Here is a 19,795-nt window from a genome sequence, read left to right on the forward strand (position 1 = left end):
CAAATACCAGATTGATTTTTTTTTTAAAACATACCACCTTAGAAATGACTAAACCTTACCACTTTAATATAGCTCAAGTACTTCACCTGACAAATTGTAAAACTTCATTCAATGTCATTCTATTACAAACATGCAAGACACACTGTACAAGCATAGCATTTTATGTTAAAGATGTATACAGTATTTGAGAATCACCTTGTATAGTAATGGTGAAATTGACAGTTTTTATTTAATGAACCTTTAAAGGAAGTGTTCAAATGAATTTATTAAGTATTCTTTATGAAAGTTAATAGATTCAAAATACATGAAAAACTGAATTAAAAGCAAATTTTGAGGATACCAACATATCCAGTAAAGCCCAAAGTAAAAAAAAAAAAAGAAAAAAAAAAGAAAAAGAAGAAAAATATATACATATATATATACTGCAAGGAAGAGAAATACCAGACAGGATAGTAATCTCCTTTCTGAAACATTTCACCACTACCATTCAAATTCTCAATTACAGCAATTCATAATGAAACAGAGTTTCAGAAAAATTCAGTAAAACAACTCCAATTTGGTGGGAAGGAGGAGAGGGTTGGAGAGATGCATCACGAATCACTGTTTCTCTGAAGCCATCTTATGCTGCAAGTTACACTTCATCTGAATCCCTGTTGTGACATGCTTTTACTTGCAATGTATTTGAAAGGAAAGGGGAGAGGGGTGGATGTCATGTCAAAGGTCTGGCATTTATGCTGACCAGATGCTGCCAAATTGAGTGGTCACAAACCTAAGTAGCTATTCATCATTACATCCACTGCTTTGTCCACCTGTATGTGGGGAGGCAATGTTTTGTATACAAACTGATCTGGGTGAGTATCAGACACAGCTGTCAGAAATAGAAGACCTGCAAACATATGAGTGAAAGATTAAAGAGAAAAAAAAAGCAAAACACTAGTTAAGCAAAGTAACTGTAGCTATGCATATCTTTACTGTCTAAACATAGGGAACAGCAATGGCTGCGAACACTCTACTTGCACAGAAGTAGTTTTGATTGTAACAAATCCAAAGGCGGCCTTCATGTTGTTTAGGAGACTACATTTATTATGAAATAAACATTACATTTATTACAAGACTGCAGTGTAAAAATATAGACTTACTCTGTTCACAGCGAAAGACGACTCCTTCCACAGCATTCTTCTCCCTACCTCTCCCTACCATTTCTTCTTTCACTAGAAAAGGCTATAAGCTTGTCTTTGTAAACATACCTTTTTATGATTTTTTTGCTACCAGTAATTACTATCCATATTTAACTGCAGTTTATGCTCTGTTTCTTCTAACAGCTATCTAGCTCTAAGCTGGCTCTCTTCTCAGCTTGTTTTTTTTTTTTTTTTTTTTTTTAATATTAGCAATGCGCTTCCCATCTGTTCAACTTTCCACCACTAACATCTAAATTCCAGTTTGAAATTACCAAAAAACTATTTGTTGCATATGCCAAAAGCAGTGGATCAATATAACACAGAAATCTGCACCAGAACAGAGAGGTATGATCTCTTTACACTTAGGGTCTTTTCCAAAACGCAGCACAGCTTTTTCTCTGCATCAGCTTTTCTCGATTTACAGTAACATCCATTAGCCTAAGGACATAATCTTGCCTTCATCTTTGCACAAAGTACAAGAGACACTCTCCTCCCTCAACATACACACACACAAACTTGAAATATAAACACTACTCACGTTGCAATATTTTAAAAGGCATCTAAATCATCACATTGCATTTGATTTATTTAAGACGGCCGGCAAAAAGGCAACTGAAGTTTTAAAAACTTCAGAGGATTAAAAAAAAATTGCACTCACCTACCAGGAAAGAGAAACTGCGCTCTTAATCGTTGCATCCAGAAACTCAAGATTGTCATAAACGTTGTGATACCACATGGCAGAGACCTTGTGACTAAGGACTATAGATCTACAGACAGTACTTACCATTACACAGCACGATTATAATCACTCCCTGAGAATTTGTGGGTCCCATCATAGCTCTTGAATGTCTCATTAACATTAGCAGCTTTTGTAGGTACCTCAGTAGAGTACCATCTTACACTTTAAACTGGCCCATAAACGTGAAGGTAGATGTGAATTACCCAAAACAGGCAACATTTTAGAGGGTCCATAGACGAATAGCTTTTTGCTCCCATTTCATATTATTGCACTACATTGAGACCACAGACGTTTAAGAAGCCTACAGAGATTTACTGTATGTGCTTAAGCCTACCTAAATAACTGTTAGCTGGAACAGGAACTAGATTCTTATCTTGGCGGCTCTCATCACCAACTTCATAGGGCCCATCATCAAAGATGCCCAGATCATAAAATGTCTGATTCTTTTGCTCTGCACGAACCACCCCTGAAGAAATGAAATGATAAAATAAAAGCAAATGAATGGCAAGGGAAAAAATAAGAGATAAATGGTTCCTGACTAATATTAATTACCATTAATGAGATAGCAATAGCTACTTAAATGGAGAAAAATGCAGAATAGCACACAGGAAGAAATAATTTGCAAAAGGCAATGAATTTTTAACTTCCAGCGGTGTGCCAGAATCTTACGCTATTTTATACAGATGCCATGCAATGACTGGAAAACATGGGATACTCATAACATTTTCAACAAAAGCATGGAATTAGCTTGGTCATGAATCACTCTCCTCCCACATACCTTAATCCCATAAAGCCTTTCTTAAAAGGGAGATAAATGCATAGGATTACAAAAAAAAAAGAAATCATAAAATAACTGTTTGATTAGGACAAACACTTGTGATGTATTTAGAAAATATTATCTAAGGGCAAAGGAGCGATAGCTCAATATAGTGGGTGATTCCCTTTTACTGACAGGCATATTTAACAATTTGGTCAGCACAAACATGTCTTTCCGAAATATGAAAGAGTACTCTTATGACTGACACACCTTCATAGCAGTTCTCTGCAATCAAGGTAAAGCAATAACTGAACTCAATATGCTGTTTCAGCTTGGTCACATTTTGTTGACAGAAACAGATATATGGAAGATTAAGTTTTCACAAAAGTATATCTTGTGCCAGAGCTTAACTCAAATATTTTGCATGGTTCATATGGCACTCAGGTGTATGAAGGAAAAAAATGTTAACGGTTCAAGGATCAGATGTGCTAAAGGGGGCAAGAAAAGTATTTACAGTTGTTGGTGTAATGAAGTGCAAATGAAAAAAATCACTTTAAAAAAAGACAGACAGGGCTGGCCATTTAGATGCTTGTCAGTATAAACCAGCGGAGAAAAATTCATCTGTTTTTTTCCCTAAGTTTTGGAGTTATCTCCTAGATGATACAAGAGTCCTTGTGCCTTTTACTCAGACAGACTATCCATGGAATTTTGAGTAAAAAATTTAAGGATTTATATATCAATATATGAAGTTTTGCTCTGCTCAGTTATCTTCTTACAATCCTCCAGTATTGAATTTGAGAAACGTGTGGAAAGCAGTATTTCCCAAAGAAGAGAACATTAAAGGATAAACAAAGATCTCAGTGCAGGTATCTAACATTTGCTCAAACGAGAATAAAATAGTTTAATAATTCGTTCTAGTATGAAATCTCAAAACAAACAGTCAATCCTACCATGAAATTAAGAGGAATACGAAAAAAATTTCCCATAGGTATGTGCAAAGTCCTGTTAACAATTCATAACTAGTCCCCTAAAAATATTTAAAGGAATTTCAGTAAATATTTGTGATATAAGAGCACAGCCTGTTGTGAAAACAGAGTAAAATATCCCCCATTAGATCCCCACTAGGTTTACTCCCAAAAAACATTTTTAGAAACTTGGATACAACTTTTGGGAAAAATCTAAGAGGAGTTGAGGGAGGGAAATCAAGGGTTGGGCAGGACGGAAGACGGGTCATACCTTTCCAATTGTAAGTGCCTGGGGCACCAAATACAATATAATGATAGTCTCTAGTAAAAGTAGCAGCAACACCTTGCTGACAGGAACCAAACTTCTCATGGCCTCTTAAACGACCATCACAAAAACTCCATACTCCATTATCCATATCATCCTTAATGGTGAGATCCTGGCTCAGCACATAGCACCTTCCAATGATATCCCGGGTTTCCTGCACTGTGTTTACATACTGCCTTTTCTCATAGCGATGTGCACACGTCTGCAAGATAGAAGAGATAATAAGCAACACTTTCTGGATGTTTTCATGCAAGTCGCCAAAGCAGAAGGCTGGTCTCCTTATGCAATACTTCGTGCTAACAATACTATAAGCAAGCCTCCCTGTGGACATAGCTGTGCAATACAGAAACTTGTATTCCCTATGGGGAGCGTATGGAAATAGTTAGGTATCTATGGATACAAGTCACAGCAATCAACTTTCTGCTCATGGAAGATGATGTGGTTAAACCCCTCTTCTCTGTGGGATTTATGGTTTTTAGCCCTAAACCTTCTCCTGATACCTAATCCTCCTCTTTCAAAAAGAGACTGGAGCGTTCTCACCTTATCCTCAAAAAGAAAGAGGTGGCTGCGCTTCTCCATAGCTGTAACAAGCTACATCACCTACATACTTACACAAGACATGGAAAGCTGGTTCAACTACCTTCCGCCTGAGACTGTTCAAAACCTACCTCTCCCAGAAAAGCGCCATAGATAGGAGGCTGAAAGCTTTTCCAGTAAGGGGAAGAGAAGGGAAGGAAAAAGGAATTGTTCCTACTTCTTATGTAGTGTGTTCCACTTTATATGGGATAATCAGTTGCTGGGACAGAGAAAGAGAAAAGCAATGAGCATGACCTTAGCCTAGTGGTTAGGCTGTTGACCTGGGAACAGTGACCTTGGCTCCAGCCCCTGCTCCAAGAACAGTTTACAAAGAATTTGGATCAAATACTTAACACAAAAGATGAATAGCCACTAGGAGTTTTGTAACCACCAAACCATTGTCAAAAAGAGGTGGTACAATCAAATAACCCCTTTGCCAGTTGCTTTTTGCAAAACGAGATGTGTTAGGTGTGGCTTGAACACAACAAACCAGCCAGATAAAATCAGAAAAATTCTTTTCTATGGTTCCTACCACGGCTGAAGTAGGAGGCAGACATTCGGCTGCTCCACACTACAGGCACTGCAGTACTCCTCAGGCATGCTGACAAGTGTTGTGCAGTACCCTACTGTACCATGACCTTCAGGCTGTCCACAGCTCATCTGCTACACCTCCATTTATCACTTACAAAGAAAAGTTCCTCCTCAGAGAAGTTGCAACACAGACAAGATGCATTAATTGATGATGGACGATTAAACGAACAGGATTTTTTCTGTCTGCGCTTACCCTCTGTGGGTTCTGCGGGACTGGAACAAGTCATTACTGCCTCTATTATCTTTAAGTAACTCCCGAGTTACCCTGAAGTAACTTGCATCCAATTTTGGAAGCAGTGAGATTCAAAGGGATAACCTGCAAGAATACAATTACATGGGGAAGCTCCACTGCACACCCATTTTATGATGAAGCTGCCATCCTATGGTACCATGGGAGGTAAATTGCATTGAAAAAGAGCTCTTAACCCAAAAGGAAAGATGCTAACATTCTCTGGTAACTCCTGAAAACTTCTTCTCTCTCTATCATATAAAATAGTAACTTGTATCATCATTACTATAAGGTCTTACTGCAGCATGCTCTTCCTCCTAAGTCCCGGCACAACAGCCAGCACTACGTTAATACATAGGAGCAACTCAACCAAAGTCCATGGTGAAGGTCAAAGTGAGGTGAATCAACTCAGACAACACGCTATGATAGTCTGCTACTTTTAAAAACTTTATCACAGTATTTTTCCCTATTTTTGTAGCAAATGATATTTAAAAAAAACAATGCCTACACCACAAAAATAAAATGGGCACACCATGAAAATAACTGCACATCCTAGACTGGTATCAAGATTATAAAGACAGGCTAACTCAAGAGTTAGAAAAATATTTTAAAACTTATAATCTCAAGGGTCTCATTTTGCTAGGGAGACATTTAAGTCCTTAATTAAAAGAAACTGCAATCCAGAATTAAAACTAAAGAAGCTAGCTTTCAGAAAGTTGCATAGAAACACAGACCACTCAGAACATTTACTGCAAGCCCAAAATATTTTTTTTTAGTCCTACAGACTTACCACCACATTTCCTCCTGGCCCCTGACTTTGGACAGTTACACCCATCCATTGGTCTTCTTTACTCTCCATCTTTGGATCAGCTGCAGAATATCACAATTCAGCTTCAAATGTCAACAGTTAACTTTTTTTACTTTTTTTTTTTTTTTGTTAAAGTCTCTGTCAGGACAGCAGCTTCATACAGTACATGAGATAGTCTGTAGGTGGCAGTGTCTACACATTTTATCTCTGCCAACATCTCTTTCACATGAAACATTTCTAGCATGTTATTTTATCTCACATCATCAGCTTACTAAAGAATGTAAGAGTATCAAAATCTATCAAGATTTAAGCATCTAATGTTACCTTAGCAATTAACAATTTGTTCCAATGCAAAAAAAGTTATATATGAATCCATAAAAGTAACTGTCTGATACATTAACTGTGGAAAGGATCACAGTGGATGAGAAAAAAAATCAGACAGTTGTTTCAATGCAAAAGTGCTGAAAAACTTACTGTCTTCATCAAATATGACACGTGTGCAACGGGTACTTGAAGATGTAATATCACAGCTGTACAACCCTCCTGTTCTGTTAGCTTGTTGGGATGGAAGGGCTTTTTCTCGAGGGGCTCCAACCAGCAATCTGTAGAAAAAGGAAAATAATTTGAAGAGACTTGCAAAGGTGAAGTGAAAACAGAGGAAGGCAACAACAGAATTAGGAAACATTTTGATCATGTCGCTAAAGGTTTGATATGCAAATATTTGGAGAAGGATAGAAAGCTACATCATGGCACTATTTCTTCTTTTTCAAAAAATATTAAATAAATAAATGAACTTTCTCCTCCAGAACATGTCTTCACTAAAACAGCACTAAAAGCACACATACCTGCAAAAGTAGCTACCGGGCAGTTTTGCAAAAACCATCGCTCTATCACAGAGTCAAGTGTTGGGGGGGGAGGGGAGGGAGATGGGGGAAAGGGAAGGGGATTTGCCTTACTAGGCACTGCTGGTAAGCGAAGGAGAAAGGTTTTTTTTTGCTAAAATGACCAAAAACTCCCAAAACAGTGAATTCACCTGCTTTCAGACTCTCCTAGTTTTACATCAGTCCTTCAGCCACTATCTGGCTGGATTTACAGATGCCTTCGGTATCTCCTACCAGTGAGGCAAAGTAGGATTGCTCCTGGCCCAAGCCAAGGGTTCAGATTCCTGAACTATTCCAGGACTTGTGCAAACTCAAACTCCCCCCACTTCTTTGTCCAAATATCCCATCCTGAAGCTGGAAAGTTTTCTCTCCAACAAAACTCTCAACAAACACAGGCCATTCCCACACAGAGCTTTGTTTTCCCAAATGGGCACTCTCATCAGCTCTCCAGATGCTGTTTTGGTAACTGTGAAGGTTCATATTTCAAAACTGAATAATCAAGTTTTTTTTCCCCATATCAACTCTCCCCTCCGAGTCTTACCACAAGATCACCAGTAGACGTATTTACTCGTTAAATAAGCGCTTTCAGCAAAACAAAAACCTTGGGTGCTTTTTTCCCAACCGTCACACACATGCAAAGCACAGATACCTCTGAAGTCCGCTAACTGAAATTAATGACAACCAGTATGCAACAACAGCACCAGTTTGCAGAGGATAAAGAAACAAAAAACATCATGGTCACCTGAAAAAATGAGGAAGAGAGAACAACTTATTGATAGGCACAATCCTGTGGGTACGATATATATATGGAAGTTGAACCAGACTCTGTGTGCTTTCTGACCCTGGTAAAAAACATTAAGAGGAGATCTCTGACACTGCCATATATCAAGGAAGGCAGTGCTGGGAATATAGCTAGATCCACAGAGCCACAAAGAAGAACTCCGACTATCTTTAAGGCTTCAGCTATAGAGTTCTCCTTGGGAAAGGAAAGCTTGGCCGCCCGCATGCTCTGGAACGGACGCAGTGCAAAGCAAACTGCGGTCCTCACCTCCAAACACTCTTCTTCTAACCTCCCAAAACGCACTTACAGACTTACTAGGAACAAAGCTCACTTTTACTCATCTCTAACGTACACCAGCTTGATACACCATTAATAAATAATTTTTGCTATTAAGAAAATGTTTACTCAATGTAATTTTTATATGAAAAAAAGAAAATGACATATTATGAAAAAAACATTTTTGAAACAGAAAAATGTGTTTTGTGAAACAACCAAGTTTTCACTGACTTTATATAAATAAATTCTTCAAAAATCCATAATTTGACCTGCTGAGTAGTATAGCCTTTGGCAAAACAATTGCTTTTGATTGATACACACACCAGATCAGGTGTGTTTTGTTCTAAATAGTTTTTCTTCTTTCCCCTCTACATATGTCTGGCACGTTATTCAAAGATTTCTTCAGAAATGTAGCAGTCATCACAAGAGTTTGTGATCTAAACAACCACGCTTTTAGAAAGGCCATTAATAACTTCACTTTCTAATTCTGGCAGCAGGGCATTTAACTCCAATCTTTGAGGAGGGATTCTTTTGCAAAGGAATTCATTTCTGAGCTATTCCTAATGTGGGAATAGATATATTTTCTCCTCAGTTCTGTTATGCTCCAGAGAAAGACAAATACAATGAAATCTAATTTTTGTAATATTAGCAATCAGAAATTTAAAAAAGCAGAGGAACTGATTTCCTAACTCACGCAGGTTTCTATTCAACTTTTTTATCCAAAGCTTGGGGGGGAAAAAATGAACTTAAAGAAATATTTCAATCTAGAAGATTGAAGCTTTTAGTTGTGATCAGAATGTTGAAACAACAGATTTCCAAAAGACTTTGGTAGTGAAATTCAGTAACTCAAGTTCACCATCTGTCTGCATTGTACTGGCTGCAGTGGCTAGATCAAGAAAATTATGACCCTGTTCTCTTCTATGGGATAGCTAGATTATGTCCTCTCCCTAGCTAAACTATATATTTTATGACATACCATCAATGATGTGCCCATAATCTTGGTCATGATTCAGCCAGACGGAAGACGCACTGAGACATCAATGAATAAGCGGCTTAGCCAACAGCAGATAAATGAGAAGATGTGCCACTTGACCTAAAATTCCTGCAACACGCTATGACACCTTAAACAGACACTTTTTAAGGACAAATAAATGAAAAATGCAATGGTTCTGCCTACCAAAAAAAAAAAAAAAAAAAACTTTCAGTTAGGGCCAACACAATCTCTGAGGAAATATGTTACTTTAGATATTTCCCAATGCTTATATCCCTAAATCTCAATTTTTGCTAAGTCTGTTTCCACTGCAAAAAAGTTTTGCATAGCAAACTTACTTAAAACCCTCCAGTCTTCAAAGAAGTTTTGTTAGAAATCCTGTCATTCATCCTCAAGACTCATGAAACAAGAAAATTTTGACTCCTGTTAGGTACGTTGCTGCTAAATAACGCTGCAAGTCTTACTATATTCCCAAGACGATTAAACAGTAGCGCACATTATGAATAGGCCCTTGTAAAGGATTAGATCCGTTCAGCTAGATACAATGGTAAATACTGAAGTGTATTTTCAAGTGGTAGCCAGAGAGATGTTAAAACAAGGAAGAGCCCATCTACACTGCCTTACCACATATCTGCTGGAAAGACCACAGCAGAGTAAATTAAACACACCCTTCCAGGTTCTGCTAGACAGATTACTAAAGGAGATGAGGATTACCAACATTATTAGGAAACGTTAAGAAGAAAGTCATGTGCTTCTAATCTTCAATTGAATAAATCACGTAAAACAAAAGTCCCCATCAAGCACACTGTGACTTATGTATGAGCAGTGCTACTATTCACCTTGCCTAACTGTTCACAGAGGTACGTTTGAAAAAAATCACAGTTCTATCACAGAAACCAAATTATTTATTTTAAAATGGCAACGAGAAAGTGTGCCCAAAGCTAAGGAAGTATGACATGGGGTCACGCACCAGCGTATATTTCAGCATGACTGAAGCAGTCCAAATTAATCAGATTGTATGCTGCCTGAAAAAGCTGTGCTGCATGCTCAGGAGTCTTGCAGACTGAGGACACATTCCAGTCATTATCGTACAGCTACTTATTCTGCTGAGCTTTAATAAAGGAATTTTAATCGAGTTTGAGCTCATTATGCCAAAAAAATAGGCTAATTCCTCTTGCAGCTATGCACACTGCAGTTTAGCATTTTCAATAGCAAGCCAAATCTCTTTCTGCAAAAGGAAAGAGATTACACGGGGAAGTGCTTTTCTAGATATCGTTATCTACTTATATTAGTGGATGAAACACAGAGACTAAAAATGAAAGAACTTCCTCTGCAAATGAAGACTGACAAAAATAAGTTCTTCATTTTTTCCTCCTGATCATGGTATGATTCATTAATTTATTGTGACTGCTCCCTTAAGGTGTGCGAGGGCTACAGCTTGAACTTCCTGTTTAGGTCTGAATGCCCAAAGCCAGGCTCCAGAATCTGCATTATACCAAAACTATGCCCAGTTGTCCAGATTGCAGAGTCACAGTTGGAGGTGAATACCTCAGACTCCAAAATGTGCATATTTTACTGATTTTTCCATTTCATGTTGCATTACCATGCAGATGGCAGAAGTTAAATCATACAATATACCCAACATACATATATTTGAGCACTATTTGCTGATGGAAACTAAAATTGTAGAAGTTAAGATAGGATGACTTAGCATCTAGTATTTATCAAATGAGCTAAAAGTCCAGCACATAGAAAGACTATTCCTCATGTAAACTGCTTCATATTACCTTAATCCTGATTTTCCATCACATTCATCTTGCTTAAATACACACTATAAACTGATTACATTTACCCTGAGCCGATCAGACTGCACAGGTGTTTAATGAACTTCTATTAGTAGTTCACTATGTTACCTCGATAAAAATGCCATTTCTATAGATCCAAAGAAATGTCTATTAAGTGACAACATTTAAAAAAAAATCAGAATCGTCCCACACTCTAGCACAAAGCTACAATGCTCTTTAATTATAGGGTATAAATGGAACCAAAGTATGTGCTTTCCGACTTCAAATTAAAATTTCAATTTCAAGCCAAATACATCAGTCCTGCTGTTCTACTGGCTAGAATTAGACTAGTTAATGCTTTCTCTTAACTACTTTCTGGAGCTGAGGGATAATGACTGAGGTGCTACTGACAATTATGGAGCATCTGCAGGCTTCTAGGGACAGATTTACTCCATTACAACCCCAGATTCATGGCCAAATTTCAGAAAATCCTGTAAGGACACACGTTGAGCTCCAGGTCTGTGCTGACACCAGTTTCACTAACCAACACCATTGAGATGCAAGTGCGGTGGAGGCAGATGGTGTCTGCAGTGCCCAGATCCTGCTGGCCCAGCTCTCCCGACACGTCCCGGTCGTGCTCACCCCAGCCATCCCCTCTCGTGAGCAGGACCTGGTAAAATATTATACCCCCTTCAGATCCAGAGCATGGCTATAACTGCTTTAGTTCACTGTCATATTCATTACCCCCAAAGGAAACAGCTAAGGCAAGAAACACTTAACTCCATGAATCATGTCAACACTATTCAAAGCCTCCAAAGAGGCATCAAAACTCAACAGCAATCAGATGAACAACAAAAAGGCAGGCTGTAACTTTAAATCAGTAGTAGCCCTCCACCGTTCTTAAAACCCAGCACAAAAATACACCACAAATACCTTTCTATTTTAACAAATAGAAAAATGCTGATTTAAAACCCTCTCTGCTTTCATTGATAATACTTGAAACATTTAATAGGGAACTGTGACAGAGTTCTACTGCATGGCTACAAAACCCTTCTCAGCTAATGAAAACAACAGTAACAGTGCGAATTGGAAATAGTTTCTGCTTAAAGCTCTCTGAATCCCCACCAGCATCGCGCACAAAATTATCCTGATCACTTCCAAAAAGAAAGCTGCAATTAAGATGAGAAAAAACTATCAAAGGAAATACAAAAAACCCCCAAGCTCCTAGGAAGTATTTCCCTCATTCCCACAGTGATTTTCTTTTCCCCACCTTACAGCCTGGCACTTTTGAAGGACAACACAAAATTTTCAAATCATACTTCAAAGAAAAATTGCCAGTGATTCATTACATATCTCTGGATTAGATGCTAACTGAGAAGAAAGCAAGTCAAAAGGAGGGAGAAACGTCATTAATATTTTTGGAAGAAAAATCTTGCTCAGGAAAGTAAACAGCTGCCTCTGAGTTAAGTCACGTTCGGGTTTAAACAAACACAAGAAATACCACAGTCTGTATTCAGTTCAGATACTCTGCTATCTTCCAAACCTTTCTTCATTCTTCAAATTCTTTCCTTTTCCATGGTATCTTCTACCCTGAACAAGACACCACATCTTTGCCATCCGTTCTTTAAAAGTAACAGCAACACATCAACAGTGCCAGCTCTGAGCTTTAACAGACTGGAGCAGAAATCACTGGAAGTGTTTCCTGGGTAACAAACCATTAGCCATTTCCACAAATAGGCGGAATAAAGTAGTCAGTGGTGTAGCAATTTCCAATTTTTCAGCCTTCATTGAGCACAAACATCCAATTTAAGGTTGCTATTCTCAGATAACAATGCTGCCACTGTAGACTTTGCACTTCATTGTGTTTTGAGAAAGACTCCATATAAACAGGGAGGGCAAATTTGGGAAATGATGAAGCTAAATGCTATGAAACTTCTTCCACTCCTGACTAGGCGCATATACACCTGCATCCTTTTCTTCCCACACTCACAATACTTAGCCCTCATAGAGTTTAATTCTATTGAGCAAAATGAAGAACTTGAATAATTACCACTAACTCTCATTTAGGTTAAATTTGTACTACCCCATCACCAGTTACACTCCCCTGTTTCGTATCAGATGCTTAAAATCTCCAGGCAGAGACCACTGATCTCAGTGTGGACATCTAGACAGCCTTCTACGGAAGAAGATTTTTCAGGTCTCTTGTATTGCTTTGTCCATCTACGTTATACATCCACCCAATTCAAAGCCAACTCCTTTTAGCCCTTACGGCTCCAAGATCAAACTTCCATCAGTCCCAGTCAATACTTAAGAGTTATTATTTACAACTGTGTTCTAAAAGAAGGAATACGTTAAAGCCCTTTTCTCTTGTGAATTATTATAATAGCAACAACTCAGGAGAATGAACAGATCACAGGTAACACAGAGCTGGGAAACAGCCTACACACTTCTTAGTTCTGCTCTCATTCACATAAACAGATGCCAAGTCCCCATCATATTGGGAAAAGGATTGGGCCACTGTCCATGAAGACGCTGCTCCTGCCCTTCCGGGCCAAACTGCTGTCACATAAGATCTTCCCTCAGGCAAGAAGCATCTCAACAGTTTTTAAGCTTTAGGAAAGGGGAGGAGGGAATTCTCTTAACACACGCAGTATTTCTCAGCACAACTGAAGTTGGTCAAAGGCACAGAGGCTGCATTTGAAAACCAGAGGCACCACCTCCACTTTCCGACTGGCTTCTGCCTCTATCACTATGAACAAGGCACAGAACAGAAGCACCGCAAGCTGAGCGCAAAGAGATCTTCCCTCCACTCGCTAACACACTGACCACGAGAACTGAAGCCGGATCAACAGACCAGGCTTCTCCAAAGAACCTCCTCTCTCCTGGCAAATCCAGCAAGTAATTATGACAGTGGGGAACACGCTTGTGACATTTGCTACAGAGATACTCATCATTCCCATGCTGTTATTAACAGCTATTTTAAGTGACTGACAATTCTCCTAATACGCTACTCCACAGTTATGTTTTCTAACCACCAATGTAAAGTTATGGCCAAGCACACCATTAATCTATGTCTCCTTGGAGGCCTGGCATTTAAAGGATTGCCGTTTTCATTTTATTAGACCAGCCTTTTTTAGAAAATAGATTGTAGTAGGAGCTGGGAAAAGAAGCAAAAAGCAACAGAATGACCAGGGCAGTCTATTAAAAAGCAAAACTGGAACTATAGAGCTACCCGTTCAGTAAAGACCACTAATTATTGGCTTTCTCAAAGTCACCTGGAAAAATAAACACTTCCCCCCAAGAGCTCAGTCTGTATGGATTTGAAATAGGTTTTGTGGATCAGATTTTCATCCACTAACACAAGTATTAGTGATTTAATGGTCAGAGCAAGGACCTAACTGTTCATCTTGGTAGAAAGCATTTTTCCCCAGGCGAACCACAAAAAGTGGTCCATTTGGTTCCAAAGCCCTATTTCAAAATACAGTGTTCCATTTCAGGCACTATTCTCTGGTTACAGACTAGAAGATACACCACGCTTTTCACACTGTCAAATAGTAAAGGGCCTGCATAACACCCACAGCTTTTTTTAATCTCTCCCTTACACGCTATACATCTTTTCAGATTTAAAGTAAGAACAACCCTCCATGCACAGGACAGACCTGAGCATTAAGTGATACTGTGAAGTATGTACTAAACAGTTTTATAATTGATGTTAGATGAACTAATAAACAAATAAGGCTAATGAGATTTCCACTCAGATTTTCTAACATGGCAGTGCCTGTCACCACATGAAATCCTCTTATAATAACAAAGGGTTTAACTCCAGAAGTGACATGTGTGCTGTTTAAGGAAAAAAGCTTCAGGGTGAAGGGTCTTCATACTCCACAGCCAGCCCAGCCATCTTGTCCACATGCAGCTCATCTGCAATCTGTGGAAATCCCATTCTAGTTGGTAGGGCACAGTCCAGTTGCCCTTGAGGGCAGGCAGCTACAGTGCGTTAAGGTACAGGTTCTGAGCAGCGGCTCTGCATGTCAGCAAGACTGCCTACAGCAGTGACCCAGTGCTCCCCAGCCCCATGCATTTGTAGAGTCCATTCTCCAGCCCTGCTGCCAGCTCCTATATAATATGCCACTGCCACACAGGAATCTGTCTCATGCATCTCTCTCACCACCCCATAAACCAGGGCCCTGCCCCATCTCCTCGTTCAGCACTGCCCAAGCTCCTGCAGCAAACAGGCTGGAAAAGAACAGGCTGCTGCCGCTAGTACGTACGGAGGCAAACGAGAGACACCAGATGTGCTGCAATCAAGTGTTTTGTGGACATGCTCACTCTACTGGCTCAAGCAAGCAAGTACACAATAGAAGTGGGAATTACTATCTTCTGGAAACGAGTCATCGACCATTCATGCCACATACAACCTCAGAATTCAGATTCAAACTTCATCTTTTTCTGCAGGGCTTGTCTTTGTGCCCCCTACAGTACTGCTTTTGAACTATCATCTTGCTTTGAACTTTGTGAAAAATGAAAGCAGTATCAGTTAATTTAGTATGTACGTTTTAGAAAACGAACATGGAAGTAATCAGAATACAGAAACACTTGATTTCTTTTTTCCAAAAAGGCAATTTGAAAGAGTAGTGCTCCCAGTGATTATTTGAAGGCACTATTTGTCAGAGAGGTAACAACCATAACAGGCACGTACTGTTCATTAGTATGACAAAAGACATTAAAAAAAAATTGGAGGAGTTTGAACACAAGCGCAGAACAAATATTTAGGTTGAAATTTCATTCCCTATTTTTGTTTCATTGAATGAACTACATCAGTTTCATTTAAGACCTCAGTAAGAGGCACAGAAATTTCACACTAAAATCATGGACAATGTAACATGTTACAGCTACGACCGTGGCCTTCCATTATTTGAAGAGTGGACTATTCCTCAAGCTAACTGAGGCTGTGGTTCCACACTGCTATTCGCTCATCAGCGGATCCAATTTAAGAGACTCCTGCTGTTCTTTCTCTTCCAAACTTACCACTTTCTCCCCGACTCTCCCTCTTAATTGGAGGGGAAAACATAAGAAAGGCATAAAACTCTCGCATTAGATGTACAACCACAGAAACAGTAACATGCAACTATTGTTTTATCAGCTTGTGAATCTGCAAGTTCTTCACCACATTCAAGTAAAGCATACTGACCAAAGCCTTAGTGGGGAAAGTCACCCAACCAAAACCAATAGAAGAGGTACTGCCTTCCATGTTCTCAAAAACAAGCCCAAGAAATCAGAAAGACATATCCTGGGAAGTGGGATAAAGAGTTCTACCCACAATGCACATGTATAGGCGTAAATAAGACAGGTACTTTCCCAATACATATTTCAAAGAATAAGTACAGAAGCAGTCAGCAAACAAACATTTAGACAGCTGAAAGTCACTACTTACACACTAAAGCACAGTTTTCAAATTATGCCTCCAACTTTAAAAGCATCATAGCCCTGGCTTAAATGTATAAAACAGGATCAAAAGTTTTGAGTGAGGCTTTTCTTCAAATCATGAACTTAATTAGAAAAAGGATGTGTTACTGGATACATTTACTGACACATATTTACCAAATTAACTGAAAACACATCACTTTGAAGAGTGTCACTCCAATAAGATATTTTTGTAGTGAAACCAAGTCATACATCAAGAAGGTGCCCATTCAGTCCAGACCCTTAATGAGCCTCTATATTCCACGCAGGTATTAAGAAATAGCTCAAACAGATAAACAGAATTAAATCCTAAGTTCACAACACACTTCTCCATATAGAGAGTTGTGAAGAAGTAACATTGTATTTTACTGTCAGTAGAAATGTACAAACTGTGAGAATTTCAATAGGCTTGCAAGATCTGAAAATAAGCTTTTTCTGTGTGCAAAATAATTTAGATTTGAGACTGCACCAAGAAATTCACTGCATTCTCCCCAGCTATATACTGCTCCCCCTCCACACGAACACATAGTTATTTCTTACATGCTCCCTCTTGCACATACATTTTTTCCGTCTTTCCCCCACTTCCACATTCTCACTCGAGCAAAACCTGGAAATAATGATTTGCTTTCAAGTATTTTTAATATCATATTTTCTATGATTTGCTTTCAGATATTTTTAACACCATATTTTCTTGTAGGCTGAGAGTTGTGCAAACAGTAATTCACCTATTACTAGGACTGGATCTCAGCTGGCAACAACAAAGTATTCTTTCACTGTATGTAGAAATACAGTAGGGCTGAGAAGAGAGAAGAAACCTAACTCTGAAGCAACATTCTGGGGCCAGACTACCATCACTTCTCTAGCAGAAGTGTAAGCTAAGTGGATGAAAACTTCACAGTGGCTTACACAATTATGCCACGTTCTTAGTAACAGATACAACAGTTGGTTATATATGAAAAAACGTATATGAAAAATATACCAGATTATTTCTGGTACCTGTGGCCAAGAAAATTATGTCATTTTCACTTATCACTTGTTTCATACTAAACAAACACAGATGCTTAAATAAGAGGCATGAGCAATTTTCATACACTTCGCTGGACAAGGCAGAAGGCCAGGCAGCCAGCAGACTTAACCACTATACAGTTTTAACAGCGACAATGACAAAATCCAAGGCCAATCGATCTTTACAATTCCCTTTACAAAATTATTGAGAAAAGCGATATGAAAAAAGACGAACTCAGAAAATTCAACCACAGCTGACGCTGTTGAGCTTGCTCTCAGCAGCAGGTGGTTGCCACGTTAGAGCGTGTCCAGAACAAACACGCGTTTCCCTCAGAACTTTGACCTGTGCATGTGCTGAGCAAACAACCTCGGGCATTACAGGGATCAGTTCTTCCAATCATATTTTCAATCTTACTCTGCTTTGTTTTTTAAATTTATATTTTATAAACCTACTTTGGAAGAGTGTGAGTACCAAGGCTATCTGAAGCAGGAAAAGATAAATATGCTTAACTCCACTGGAAAAAAGGCCTCCTTCATCTTCATTAGAAAGATGATCCTAAGTCTCTTATCAGAAATCCAGTCATTCATGCAGATACTATCAGCATATTTCAGCAGATTTTCATTAACAACAACGCTGATAGACCTTATTTGCTGTTCCTTGGAGTGACATTTCAAAGACCCCCCAGTTCCTTGAAAGCTGAAGACAAATGCAAAGAACACAGCTGAAAAGTAACCTAGAAGCTCACTCACTGCCAGTGAAATCCATTGCAGGGCCCATACCTTGTTACCGTAGAGGGACATAGGCACAGTTTTATGCTGTGGACTGCAACTGGACATGGCACAGCCCATGAACACCTCTCCCTTCCATTCTTGATCCTGAGCACCCTCTCCCTTCTAAACAGTCATAACATCCTCATTCACATTATAACAACTGCTCAAAGGAAATCAATCTTAGGAAATGACATATTTTTAGATGCAGTTCTGTAACGGGAAATGAGAAAAACTACCAACACTCCAACAGAGCCAAAGCCAGTCAGTTCACACTACGAAATGCTTTGAGAAACTTAATTTGAGAACCTGCACCTTCTGCTCTTTACTACGATCTCCAAGCCATATAAAATCTAATCCCGGGTATCTGATAGTGGAATACATCTGGCTTGCTCTTTGAACTAAACCAACGTAACTATAATTCTCTTTTGTAAAGCAACAGGTAAACAATTCCCAAATAGTCTTAGAATAGATAATATTCTCAATATTTTAAGAGCAAGGGAAGTTCATCTACCAATAATATGATGCATTTGATGCTAAATTGCAAAGGTAGTTTATTAACCTACAGTTCAGTTCACTTATTTCTAATGTACTGTATTATTCACTTAAAAACGGGAGTGGGACATTTCTTTAAATTCATGTTTGATTTTTCTAGGCTACATTCTGTCACCACTTTCAAAGCAGCAGCTTGCTTATCTCTTCAATACCAAATTCTTCAATATCAAATGTCAATCAATGGATAATTCAATGTTTTCCAGATCATTTTTATATTCCTTTCCTCAAATATTCCTGGGCGTTACTGTACCCTACCCTTCCTAAAAAGGACTGTGAGGTGTAAATTTTCTAGCTAACACCTCATAGTACACAACACCATCCACTCATTCAATAATGCAGATTTTTGCTTGCTTATTTTTAAATGGCTGTTTGCCCGATAGCCTAATCCCAGTCCTTTCTGCAGAATATCTTCCCAAAGCATGGCATTTTTACAGTTGTGATTAGAATCCTTCACCCAGTTCCAGGTTGATTCTAAAACATTTAAACAAGAAGAAACAACAGTTGATGTTAAACGGCAGTTCTTCTGAGATGGATTATGTGTCTTCTATGAAAAATTTACCCGATTACATTCCTTGCCAAAGCAATAGTTGCTGTGGCACATATGGAAAGGGCTTTGGGTAGAGTTCAGCAGAGCAGAACAAGACTGGCACATGCTGACTGGTGAACAATTTACTGCTGTAATACGCCAGCAACTCAATATACTAATTTGAGAAATGCTCTGTTTTACTTTGTGGAGAATCCAGACAACAACAAATTAGATTGGTAAAACCATTCTTCTCTGCTTGTTATCCTCCAAGAAAAAACATTTATGGGAAACCAATCTACCTGTCCTGCTTCTGCATAAGTTTATCTTTGTTATTTACAAATTAACATTAGCAGCATTATTAATGCAAACATTTTCTGTGTACAGAAAATTACACTCCTCTTCGCTAGCACCATAGCAGCAATTTTGTGCTCCTTTTTTTTCCCCCTTCTATTTCACAGTTAAAGAAAAAGAAATAATAAACATCACTATAAATCACACTGGAATCTTTGGATGAAAGAGGCTACACAATTGCATAATATTTATTAAAGAACAGTCAATCGTGCTTCTAAGAAGTTCACATAATAAAAGTTGTTTCAT

At 38.6% G+C, this 19,795-nt stretch overlaps 1 protein-coding gene across 7 annotated transcripts in view; it reads right to left on the reverse strand.

The window, feature by feature from the left end:
- The window catches only part of ITGA6 (integrin subunit alpha 6), a 65,996-nt gene that overhangs the window by 17,566 nt on the left and 28,635 nt on the right, over positions 1 to 19,795 (reverse strand). For 6 of the 7 annotated variants that reach the window (XM_068948579.1, XM_068948576.1, XM_068948574.1 and 3 more), the window contains exons 2-5: positions 6,643 to 6,770; positions 6,151 to 6,230; positions 3,911 to 4,166; positions 2,252 to 2,383 (exon numbers count right to left, since the gene is read on the reverse strand). In XM_068948579.1, coding sequence (XP_068804680.1) covers positions 2,252 to 2,383; positions 3,911 to 4,166; positions 6,151 to 6,219 — 457 coding nt within the window. In that variant the 5' untranslated portion in view covers positions 6,220 to 6,230; positions 6,643 to 6,770. Of the gene's footprint in view, positions 1 to 769; positions 937 to 2,251; positions 2,384 to 3,910; positions 4,167 to 6,150; positions 6,231 to 6,642; positions 6,771 to 19,795 lie in introns of those variants that run through there. The other variant, XM_009681740.2, reaches the window with a different exon arrangement.

This window comes from Struthio camelus, chromosome 6 (assembly GCF_040807025.1).
Source record: "Struthio camelus isolate bStrCam1 chromosome 6, bStrCam1.hap1, whole genome shotgun sequence".
In the NCBI taxonomy this organism is placed as follows: Eukaryota; Metazoa; Chordata; class Aves; order Struthioniformes; family Struthionidae; genus Struthio; species Struthio camelus.